The sequence below is a fragment of the Taurulus bubalis genome (assembly GCF_910589615.1).
Source record: "Taurulus bubalis genome assembly, chromosome: 7".
In the NCBI taxonomy this organism is placed as follows: Eukaryota; Metazoa; Chordata; class Actinopteri; order Perciformes; family Cottidae; genus Taurulus; species Taurulus bubalis.
The window spans coordinates 24,573,504-24,585,945 of NC_136595.1; the positions used below are offsets into that span (position 1 = coordinate 24,573,504).

At 42.9% G+C, this 12,442-nt stretch overlaps 1 protein-coding gene across 1 annotated transcript in view; it reads left to right on the forward strand.

Annotated features, from left to right (window-relative positions):
- Positions 1-3,858: 3,858 nt before the first annotated feature.
- Positions 3,859-12,442, forward strand: part of sbno2b (strawberry notch homolog 2b) — a 53,107-nt gene continuing 44,523 nt past the window's right edge. The window contains exons 1-2 of the mRNA XM_079220894.1: positions 3,859-3,993; positions 5,680-5,762. Of these exons, the coding sequence (XP_079077020.1) occupies positions 3,886-3,993; positions 5,680-5,762 (191 nt within the window). The 5' untranslated portion in view covers positions 3,859-3,885. The remainder of the gene's footprint in view (positions 3,994-5,679; positions 5,763-12,442) is intronic.

Here is a 12,442-nt window from a genome sequence, read left to right on the forward strand (position 1 = left end):
GACCAGTCTTGCAGTGATCAGTATCGATTATCCTCAGAGGCACGCTGAAGGAGTGGGGGGTTCGGTAACAGGGGACAGCAAGAGCGGGACATTTGTCTGTTGCTAAGAAACAGTAACTGGTCCTGGTGGGTGACGTGGCTACGGGGGGATGGAGTGACTGGTGTGTCTTCAGCCGTCAGACTTATTGATCAAATTATTCTGTCGGCTGAGGAATGTATGCTCCCACTACCACACTACTGGGCAGTTCTGTATTCTGGCTTTCACATGCGCTGATATATTGCTAAAATTAGTTTTACTCCTCCGAGTGTACATTTCGATTGCTGTCACAGAATGATTCCTTGATGTCATGGCTCAGAGACTTGACACTGCAACTGTAGTTTCATATACATCACATGAACCACAGAATTCTATGAAAAAACACAGAAAAAGCTCAAGTGTGAGTTCAGTTTCTCTCTCTTGCTCACCCACTTGCAGTACAACCACACTTTCGCTTTCTCTCACTCTTTTTTTTTTTCCCCCTTCGCCTCTATGCCCTTTTTAAATATTTTCAGTAGTCTATTTCATAGATGCTTGGTTGAACACTGCGGCACCCAGGTAAACTCCATTTGAATGAGGGCTGTAATTGTCAACGCAGCTCAGATACTGCACATTGACTCATTCGTCACCCGTTCCTTGCATGTTGAAAAGGGGGTATTTAAATATATCAAGGTTTTTTACACAGATCAACTGGCGTTATGCTCAAGAACCCTAGCCGCATCCAAGATTTCAACCTCCTCGGGGTGTTGCATGGCGTAGAATTCTTCAGCACCGACATGGGCCTCACAAGGCTCTCAAAACACACTCCCTGACTGCCCCGAGCCGTCTTGCTTTCCGGTCCCTGCCTTTATCTGGACGTCGCAGGCTGGAGGCTGTGTGTGCATATTTAGGAGGTATCTAATATCCGTCTGCCTAAGACCTCCTGCCTAGAAGGTTTGCCCGTTGGCTCTTTGAGTTGGGCTTCAACCTTAGCCAGACAGTATCATACTGGTTCTTTGAGGGTGAAATGGCCTTCCTTTATGTGTATCGGCTATGCGAGCGGTGAATATGCTGGGTCAGGTCTCTCTCTCTCTCTCTCTCTCTCTCACACACACACTTGCATGCACACACTCAGACACACAAAGGCTCTCTTATTTAGACCGGCATGAACTCTATTAGGATTTATTACCTCAGCTTTGTCCCCAGTGAACACGCCTGGCCTATGTTTCAGATTGGGGGCAAACTGGAGGAAGGAATGAAGGGAGGGAGAGAGGAAGGAAGGTAACAAGTTTGATTAGTTTGGGGCAAAGGGGTGCAACTGACATTCCACAGACGCGCACTGTAGAGTGCCGAGAGGTTGGGGTGATCGGCAGCCAAAATGGTGAGATTTGTGAGGTTTTTCAGCCTGGAGGTAACATAGAATTCAGTTTTTTTTTACCAGCTCTGACAGCAACGCTGGTAATTATTTTGCCAATTGAGTCTATGTGTGTGTCGTCATGGAAAAATGGCATCTCGGAAACACCAATTGCAGCGGTAACCACCACAGAAGTGGTTTTGAGTTAATTACTAGGCCAAACCTTGAGGTGTAGTTGAGATCGAAATGAAGATCAAATTCGGCTGGCGTGATCCCGTCACAAGATAGTCTGGTTTTAGGACCGTTTATATATATTTGGCTGCATAATGCATTTGAAACAATAGTTTACAATTGGTGTTCTAATATACCGTAGAGAAATGGATCTATTGTCCTAGCACACGTAGTGAGTGTGCGCTAAAGCTTTCTACATTTCTATTGTCATAAAGCCTTAGTGTCAGGCAGCAGAAGAACAAGCTGCCAGAGTCATTTTGGTCTCTGTGTGAAACCATTTCAGAAGAAAGTAGGTCATTGTGGTCAGTTTCCCAATTATAGAGGAGTGCGTCTAATTTATTCTGACAGATTGAAGGGGCAAATCTGTGCTGTAAATGTGAACCAAAGATCAACAATGTAACTATGAAAATCATAATATTTGTTGTGGCGGCGGTTCAAAGATGATAACACAAAGTCCAAGCCCTTCCTTTTCAGAGTTGAGTTGTATTACATTAATAAGGTTCACATCATGTTGGCTGGCAAGAGAAAGGGAGAGTTACTGAATGAAGTGCAGATTACGATACTTCATTTTCATTACATATTTTCACCCTTAAACGCACATATTGTTTTGTCTCTTTCTGCCTTTTGTCTGTTGGGAGTTGATAGCTGAAGGCCTAACTCCTCGTCTGTACTTCTTACAACATCGGCTGTGAATCCGAAGGCCGGATTCCACAGATTGTCCGTCTTTGCTTGTCACAGCATTGGCTGGGAAGCTGAAGGCTGCTTTCCACTGGAGTCAGAGAGGGAGAGACAAGCTCTTAAGCCTAATATAAGACTGTATGACATAATCGCAAGGAAATTAGGTTTTAACCTGCCAATACATTTGTAAACACCAGTACAACTTGCCTCCTGATTATATAGGTTTTTATATAGGTTTTTATGGTGAGTGAGTGAGTGTGTGTGTGTGAGACAGCGAGACAGCAGGAGGAGCTTGTTATTGAAGCCATTCTGGTCTAGCTAGTCTAACCTGTCATTTTATGGGACACGAGCAGCGTGAGCCGTAACACACACACACCCATCTCGCTGTTTGTGACAGAAACGAGCTGCTGCTTGACTTCCACCACGGCACCGCCGGTCGGGCAGTCGTTATCAACGGTAACCTCCTCATGCAGAGCGGCAGCGATTAGCGATTACCCCGGTGGAGCCGCACACTCTGCGACTCCACCGGCAACATAAACAAAGCACGGGGAAGCTCGGATAACAACAAGCTCTGGGGGAGAGCGGCTTCCATCTCTGCTCAGGACTTCAGTGCTCCACTATATCTTTGTCTGGCATGGAGCTGTTTGCTGCTTTATTAATGCTCTGAATTTAGTGTATTTCAACATGTATATTAACACAAAATAAAACCATCTGCACCAACAAGGGGTGAGTTGTGCCTCACCGTACATTATACTATATGTGATGCGTTTAGAATGGGCTTTTTCCTCTGCTTCCCAGACTGTGTCCTCTGTTGTGGCCCTCCTGCTGGGATTTTAATTGGTCCTCTGATGAATGGTGAACCTTCAGTGATGTCAGATGACAACCGGCTAATGAGGCTGTCCGTCAAAAGATATAATCTCAAACGGCATTATGAATAAATGCTGAATTCAGTCTGTGTGGCGACAAAGGCCCAACTGGGGTTCATACATTTTGTATCAACATCTCATTGTGAAAGTGACTGTACGGTTTAATGTTTTCATTGCAGACTTATTGAGCTCACCATGACCTTTTTTAATGTTTTTGTCTGCTCTATGACGACTTTTTCTTAAATGTAAAGTGTTGCACAACATTTTTAATTCAGCCTATATTAATCGGTTTACATAAAGTGCCCTTTTAATCTTCTTTCCATTGTCGGCCAATGTTGCAGCTCTTTCACTGTGCCCTCTTTAATGAGGGCACTGCTGGTGGAAACATGTTTTTAAAGTAGTGAGAATAGCCACATATATTTATTGGTACTCTGGCCAAATTTGCCTTTCCTGTCATTGAGGTCTAGTCTATTAAAGAGACTTTTTCCACTTGCTTTTATCCAAAACTTTGATGTGGTATTGATCACTATGTGTGCTGGAACAAATTCCCTGCAACTCCTCTAATGTCTGCCTCTCTCCCTCCCTCTCTCCATCCATATTCTATCCTGTCTTCCTCAGGTCATGGAAAGCGTTTGCCGTTGTTAGAACAAAGTACTATCTCGGACACAGCCAGCGCGCCTGTGGTGGTCGGAGGGTACAAAGCCTAAATCAGCTGGTGGTCATGTGTGAAGCTGTGGTCTGATGCCCACCCTCCCCTCAGCGCTGGCCATGGACGGGGAGAACTACCTGCATCCAGAAGGCCCTCAGCTGGACAGCGGCGTGTTCTCTGTGGCCTCCTCTAACATGGAGGTATGCTATGGGATTTTATTGAAACGCCATATGCATTTTAGCTTATGTGTTTTTCTTGTAGCCATGTGCCTGTACTCTGTATGCATTATAAATCTTTCCCACTTTTACAGAAGTCCGATAAACTTGAGTAAACTGCGATAGTTAAATTGACCTCTTGCTTTTATAGGATATGTTTAGTATTTTCTGAATAGTGCTAGGGATCAATATCAAAAGACTGTGCTTAAATGGATTAATTACATCTTGTGTAAGAAGGTAGCAAGTTCAGAACGATGCATTCTTACATTGGAGTGTTGGATACTGACCGAGTTAAACGCATCAACGCTTTTATTTTCACTTTCCTCGCTATCTCATTTCCAGACACTTCAGCCGTACCTAAACTTCATCACATCGCAAATATTTGCTGATAAACATCTGAACATTGGTGAATGTGTGACGTCTGCAGAGCGTGTGTGAGAAAGGAAGTGGTCGTACTTAGTGGTATCAAATGCCAGGCACAGCTGCTTATGAGTTGTTTGTTTTTATGTAGATGAGGCCAAATAAAAAAATGTCACATACACTTATCTGTAGTGGCATGTAGGTATCCACATTGTGTGGTTTTATTTAAAGTTACCGGCCCTTTCAAATTTCTATTGTGACTTCTGTATTTGGATGAATGGAATTATTTTCGGTGCTCACAATAATGGAAAATTACATCTGAATAAAGTAAGTTTCAGTTTTAATTTGAGATGATATTTACCAAAGAAATTCTCCCAATGGTCATCCATTTAGATCCACTGTAATGTGGGTAACGACAGAAAATCCAGAAAGTTTCCCAAAATATCGGCTCATATCACTGAAACTATCTGCCTGACTGAATACTATTTAGTCACACTGGAACAAAAGAAAGTCAGAGTACTATCGTCATCATTCACATGTGGTTTGGAGTTCCGAAGACCTCGTGTTGTGAAGATGTGGTTTGGTGCAAGATGCACGGTTGTGATGGTGACAATAGTATTCTCTTGCACGAAATTGTAAAGGTAACAAAGAAGGTTTCTGCTGTTCATTTTGCCAAAACATTCATCACTGAAGTGATGAACACGTAGAACCTGCTCTTTAAAAAAGAAAAAAACAACAACACTTAATGGGGTAGTTTGGATTTTTTTGGTTGTATGAGGTACTTATCCAAAGTCAGTGTACAAAAAACCCGGCAGGTTTACCAGCATGAGAGTAAAGCGGTGGATGTATTTTAGCATACCAAAAAGAAAGGCCCACCTAAAGAAATAAAACCATCCGTTTGAGTGTACACTATATTTAGAATGTTTTAACGGCTCTACCTTGACGTCAAACCGCTCTTTCTGACGGGAAATGAAGCCATTAAAATCCATCTCTGCTGTATTGAAGCCACAAGACTCTTTTGACATAAACAGTAATTTTACTTCGCAGAGCAGCTGGTCGACCGCTGCCTTCATTGGTTAGTTAGTTTGGGTTATTGGTGAATCTGTGATTCCCCCCTTTTTTAAAGCACCAAAGTCTGTGTTTTTGTTTGGCACAGAAATTATTCAATATATCGCGACCCTGACTGGTGGATACCGCGTACAAACCCACTTCAAAAATATTAATAATCCCCTTCAAGACGTCAAGTGTTATATTTCTATGCTTTTCTTTCCCGTAACTTGACCAGTTTTTTCTCCTTCTGTTCTGTTTTAGAGTTATGCCTCCTCTGATTCCTGGGGATCCTACTCTCAGCCGGCTGGATACAGCATACACTGCCCTATGCAATCTGGAAACCAGTAAGTTAATACAAACTCACAAACACGTTTGACGGCACCTTTCGGTACCACAAGGTTAGAATGACGCTGTATCAGCTGAAAACATGACACAAGGGAAGACGAGGGTTTGGAGGGACTTTTCACACTGTTTGTTAGTTCTTGCACAGTGGCTGAGAATTATTTTCCATATCAAATACCATGTCCTCACAGCCAGCTTTGGCCTTTTGCATTGATTGCTGGAAACTCTTGAAATTGGGCGACAACTACCCGCACGAGTTTCACACGTGAGCTGACAAAATGTCCTGTTGGACTCTCAAGTATTACACATTTATACGCAGTGTGGTGCTTGTGTTCAGTGTGCTTTTATGAATGTTTTGCAAATGGTGTTTATATTTGACACATTATTGCATAAGACAGCCACATCTACATGGCAAAACAAACAAAAAAACACTTACCCATAATTTGTAGACCTTTGTGAAGGAAGGGATCGATTATAATATCAAAAAGTAGGATTTATTTAGTGTATGATCACCTGGAAAATAAGAATTGTTGTATTTTTGTTACCTTTTTAGAATAAGCCCTTTATATCTATCTGAGCCAGCAGCCATGTTTCTACAGTAACCCAGAACGAACAAACCAAACACTGACTCGAGACTCGTGTTTTTGCTTCAGCCGTCACAGTTCTCCTCCACGCCTGACACACTGGAGACGTTTCAGTTGGTTGTAATCTGTAAACCTCCCCAAATCCTACACACTGCACCTTTTACAAGGACACACAGCGTTAGTTAAAATTACTATTTTAATATTAGTCAGGACCAATGCTCCCTCTAATTTTTTTCAGCACTGAGCAAATTTTTTTTTTTTCTGAGCACACATTTCAGCACTGTGAGCAATTCGCAACCACGCGATCTGCCGAAAATGACCACAAGCCTGCGTTAGCCATAGGGGATTCAAAGAGATGACAGCAAATGCATCAATATGTATACAAGGTTGATATTTATTCAATACCCTTTATAATGGCTGGACTTTGGGAACATTTTAATGATGGTGTTTTACCAGTCAGTTTAGTTGAACTTAAAGGATATTTGTTGAACTTCAATAAGGTTATGACTGATAATGATATGTATTAAAAAAAAAAAAGTATCAAAGGTGTTTAGTCATTTCTCAGCAGGTACAACATTTAAGTGGAACTGCATTGAAAGAAAAATGCTAATGCAGTGCTTAACAATAATTATAGGCCTATTAAGTTGACATGGTGTCATTTTTCCTTATATAGGTAGCCTATATAAACAATTTAATAACTTCATATTCTTCATATTTAAATATGTCTGAAAGTTTCATCCTACCTGTGTCAGTTTGGACTATTTCATCTAGCCCCTCATGTTTGAACGTTAGGCAGACCTTTTTCTGGGGCGCCTGCTCTGCCTTTCTTTTCGCCATGGAGGCCTATAGCTGCTGGAGCAGGGCTCGCCAAGAGGAGCCTAAACAGCGCCGGCCCGAGCTCATGTGGCGCTCTGGGCGAGCTTCGTTCCTGGCGCCCGGAGGAAGACAGCGGGGGTGGGGGGTGCTAGCGGAGGCAGAGCGCTAGCAGAGGTACAGAGAGCGCATGTCGAGAAACGGTACGCTGATTGGCCAAGAAGACTCGCCACGTCACATCAAAGATCGTATTATTGAGGAGATGGCTCACTCCTATCTCAGAAACACTGGCGCAAAAAATATTTTTAACCCCTGAAAAAAAATCGTTTGTGCGGTCAGAAAAATGTGCGCTGTCTGAAAAATCTATTGCGCGGCCACTTCGACTGGCCTGCATGGCCGTGCACGCACACAGCTTAGAGGGAACACTGGTCAGGACAGATACAAACAATTCAGAGTTGGGTAAGTATTTTACCACAGGAGGGACATTAGGGGTAAATGTGTTATCCTTGAAGATGCATACACACAATATATGTGTATATGAATATAAATTATTAGGTATTTTTGGATCCCATCATCGCATTCCTGACACCTGAAGTGGCGAAACGCAATCGGGCCAATATGTCACTTCATTGGGCACGGTCTCCTTCATCACACCTCCTTCATTTCCTGCAGCGAGTGGCCTGGTGTGGCAGCCTTACTGGGAGGGGGGGCGTAATCTCAACATCCTGCGCCTTTTTGCTCTGTTATAATGACATCACCGCGAACTGGGAGGTGATGGTCTCTTTCCTCCCACACGAGGTGTGTTTGCGTGTGAGAGGTTGTGTAATTCAAAGGCTGTGCAACGTCTTGCGCAGACGGAGCAGAAGTGGCTTCAGGCCTGGTCTGTGTCACGGTTGTATTTATCAAGCTGCAGGACTGCTGTGCACTCGCACATGTTTTGACAAAAAACGGCGGCTCAATGCAGCCGAACCGTCTGCCTCAATTGGTCACCGTGCATCTTTTTTGGGGTGTGGGGGAGCTGTGCGTGGATGCTGCTCTGACTGTTGCTTAGCATTTGTGAAAAGGTTTGTCGAAGAGCGATGGAAATGTCGAATGAAATGAAAAGGATTATTCTAAAGATAGGATTTCAAACTTCGAAAATGACTATTTAGTCATCACCAAACCAGTGTCATACCCAACACTACTAAGGAAGTGTTTGTTCAGTTTGTTTTGTATCATTCTCTCTGTCTGCAGCGTTTCTTTGAAAGTTCAAGCGGCAGATGACGCAAGAGCTCGGTCTGTGGTTCTCAGGTTGACTCAGAGGCAAGCCGAATTTTCTGACATTGAGCCGGTTTTACAAGACCCTTTATCTCACACCTGTCGACCAAATATCACGACCATAATTGTCACGCGTGGTTCCGATTAAGATCGGTGTGATCTTTGCGTGACTTCATTGTTTTGTCGTAAAGGCCCTTGTCTGGAAAGAGCAATGTTCTGAAAAGGTGTTATGTTGGCATTATTCTCAGTAGATGTTATTTTCTCCAGAGTGACCGGACAGAACCATGGCTGTAATCGGGAAGTCACTCTTTGTAACTATGTACTTATGTAAGTAAACTGGGACGGATGTTCAGTATCGTTGCTCTTCAGACAGGCTCTTCTTCACCTCCCCCTCGTGATGTACAGGTTGCCGCTCAGCATGACCGACTTGCACTCCACGGCAATTGATTGAACTTCTCACACGGCCATTGAGAGCAAGCAGAGGAGTGAGTAGGTCACATGGCACCGGGGAGGAAACGGTGTGAATGGGCCAGCGCTCTGGTTGCACTGATTGATGCACCGGCTGACGTGCGCGCTCACCTCCGAACAGCAGAACCTTTTCTCATGAGTAGCGATGAAAATGTCACAGAGACTCTTAACTATGTAGCGTTACCAGAACAGGAACCGGTCTGTTAAAGGTCACAACGCTGGAGTTTACAGAGCATAGGCGTCAGGAAAAACAACACAACACACTGGCCCTCTGAAAGGGAGTTTATATATATCATTATTTAATTTGATGTGTGTGGATGAAGGGGCAGGCTGTAAAAGCTTGAAAGTCCTGACATTTATTTTGTATTTTTTATGGAGTGTTTCTCTGCGCTCATGACTCCATTTAATAGATTTTGTATTGTTCAAAATTCTAATGCACAAATTGGCCTCCGAGGGCTTTAATCTGTACACGTACGGCGTCCTCTGTCCCGGGACCCTTGCATCGGCACAGGATTATATATTTTTTTTTTTTTCTACAGTCATAACTGCAGTGGAAGTCATTAAACGAGTCGGAGACAGACGCAGTTAAAATAGTTGACACCAACAAAAAACAAAACTGTCGATGAATTTAAAACCTCCCTCTGGACTCCTAGTGTCTCCTGGTGCTCACGGGTCAGGATGTTAACATCCCTGACCACATGCAAAACACGGACATGCAAAATGAAACGCCAAACGATGCAGTGCAGTAAAATGATGCCCGTCACGGTGTATTATGGTAATGACCTTGGGTGATGTTGGGTTGTCCTGTTGTTCTCTTATTCCATTTTCTTTTTATAGAAAACAATTTAACGAGGGAAAATAAGGCCTACTGTTTTTGAATCTTTTTTGGCAAATGATAGTTACAGTTTGTGGTATCGCGGTTAAGTCCAGCCCAGGCAGAGTCCGTTTGTTTACAGCAGAAGAAGGAACAAACGGACCATAAATCCGCTTCTATTTTTGTTTTCGTGTTTATTTCTGATTGACTACGACCAACTCTCAAGTCATCAATCATGAAGGCTCAGATTTAGTTCTGCATTTAAGGCTAACATGGGATTACATTACTTGATACTGAACATCATTTCCTCACTATAAACTACATTTCAAACATTTGCAGAAAAAGACCCCAGAGCCTTTTGTTTTTGACGAATGAGGTGAGCTGTCTTTTTTTAATTTTTTTATACACGTCCTCAGGCTGCGTTCACACCAATCAGGCCTTGCGGAAAAACCACCAGCATCTTCCCATTAATATCACTTTCACACAGAACGTTAACATGCAGCAACAGGGTTTTTGCTTTCGCACGGCGAATAAAGGCGACAACCAATTGCATTTTGTGAAACGGAGAAGGCAAACTGTATTACTCTTTTCAACCTAGACAAAGGCAACGCAGATCACAGCCACTCCTTCCATTCCTACCTTCACATTAACAACTTGGATATAAGATATACCGTTTGGATTTTCACAGACGTGTGTTTATTTTTGTGTTGTTTATTGTACACCCCCCTGGTTTGTAAAGGTCTTTACTCCAAAGATTTGGTTTGACCGGTTGCCTGCCTTCTCCCTGCTGTCCACTGTTGATGCTGCCTGCAGTGTTTGTCAGTGCTGTGAGTCAAAGTTCCCTGATTGCACAATGGTGTTTGCTTGGGAGTTAGACTTCATGAATGTGTTGGCTGTAAGGTAGAGTCCTTCCTGGGAATTCTTTGGAAATTGATAATCAGTCATAGTCACATTGTTGTACACCCTCAGAGCACCCGGTTAAGTATTTAATAAACATGGTTTTCTATGGAATACTATTTAAGGGTTATGTAATTTCACTTCAACGTTGTCTTCTAATGACTCTGGTTCTGTTTAAATGACGGAAAACACTTGGGATAGCCCTCCTGCCTACTTGAATACGGGGGACAAGATAGCTGTTACATATTTATACTACACAGAAATGCACCGAGGGGCCAGTGTTTGAGTTTTGTTTTTTAATTTATTTGTTTGTTGCTCCTTTTTAAATGTCAAGAAAAGTTCCACAGCCGTTTAAAGTTCATGTCTCTTAAAACTACGTACACATTTGAATCTGAACACATTTTTTTTACAAAAAACTTGCAGTGGAACAGGCTGTGCATTGAATAAATGGCACATTTCTCACTTTTTTTAACCCACACAAGCAGTATCGCAGTGCTCTTGAAGTTACTCTTTTTTTTATCAGTACATAAAAGTAGTTTCTTTGGGTGGAATTTTGAGTTATTTGTCTTGACAGGAATTAAAGTATATCTTTGTCCTGTTCAAGTCCTATATGTATGCATTATCCCTGCTAATTTAAGGTGAAAATATTCAATTTGGGCTATATTTGTCATGTTATTGCAGGTTCTATTGCAGTTCAGGTGTTGGTTAGTTGCTCGTCCCTCAACATCAAACCTTATGACTGCCCCACATTGTCATGTCTTTAACATCCAGCTGTACCAACACTCTACATGTCCCCTTACAATGAAGTCAACAAATAAAGCAGACCATCTATCAGGAACTAAAAAAAAAGATATATTTGTAAAGAAGGCATTATTACACGCCTGTCTGGTGTGTCTTTATCCTTTTTAAATAAGAGATGGTGAAACAACACGGTTTGAAAGATGATCTGTGCTCCGCTTCAGGCTACGTCGTACGTGAAGGCTCCATAAACACAAACAGTAAGTCAATCAGCTACTTTGGCTGAGCGCCACAAACCAGCTTTGTGTTGTTGGAAAGCGGCTAACGCCGGCCTGCCAGAACCTCTGCTGTAATAAAAGCACCGCCATGTCGCTGTTGGCTGAAAGGGCAGAAAGGGGATTTCCAGTGTGGACGATTGTCACCATTCAGTGCTGAGATCTAGAACTACATTGATTTATTTTTTTTCTAATTTATGTTTTTATACTTGCTCGTTATGATTACATAATGCATTCAACAGCGACGCTTGTGATCACTATTTCTTTTTTCGGAGTAAAAACCCAACTCTGTTTTAATCACAAACTAGTGATTATTTCTGGTTGTCTAAAAGATGTGGCTGAATTTTGAAATCAGATATTGGAACTTTACTTGTTGCTGCATGTTGTTTGTGGAAAGGAAAAAAACAACAACAACACAGGAGCCATGTTTTCTGAGACCGGCTTCTGTCCACCGGCCTAAGGGCTGCCCTTTCATCCCCTCGGTGTGTTTTGAACCTAAATCAATCGCTCTCACTGATCTCTGGCCCGCGGTCGAGGACCCGGAGCCAAATCCTGTGAATGGCTTTGGCCGAGCTCTATCCCTCTGAGCCCGAGCCCTGGCGCCTGATTGGAGGTGAAGAACGTGGGCGGGCGTCGGCGCACGATTGGATGAGAGGAGCCTGGAGGAGGGCACGGTTAAAGTTCCACCTCACCCGTGGATTCGTTTTACTTTCATAATGAGTGACTCTCCACCTGCTGTCAGCAGAGTTGGTGGTGACTTTATGATCGACTTGAAACAGAAACTGTGGCTCGTGTTGAGAATGCAATCGGGGGAGTAAGGTCGGTGGAGCTGTTTC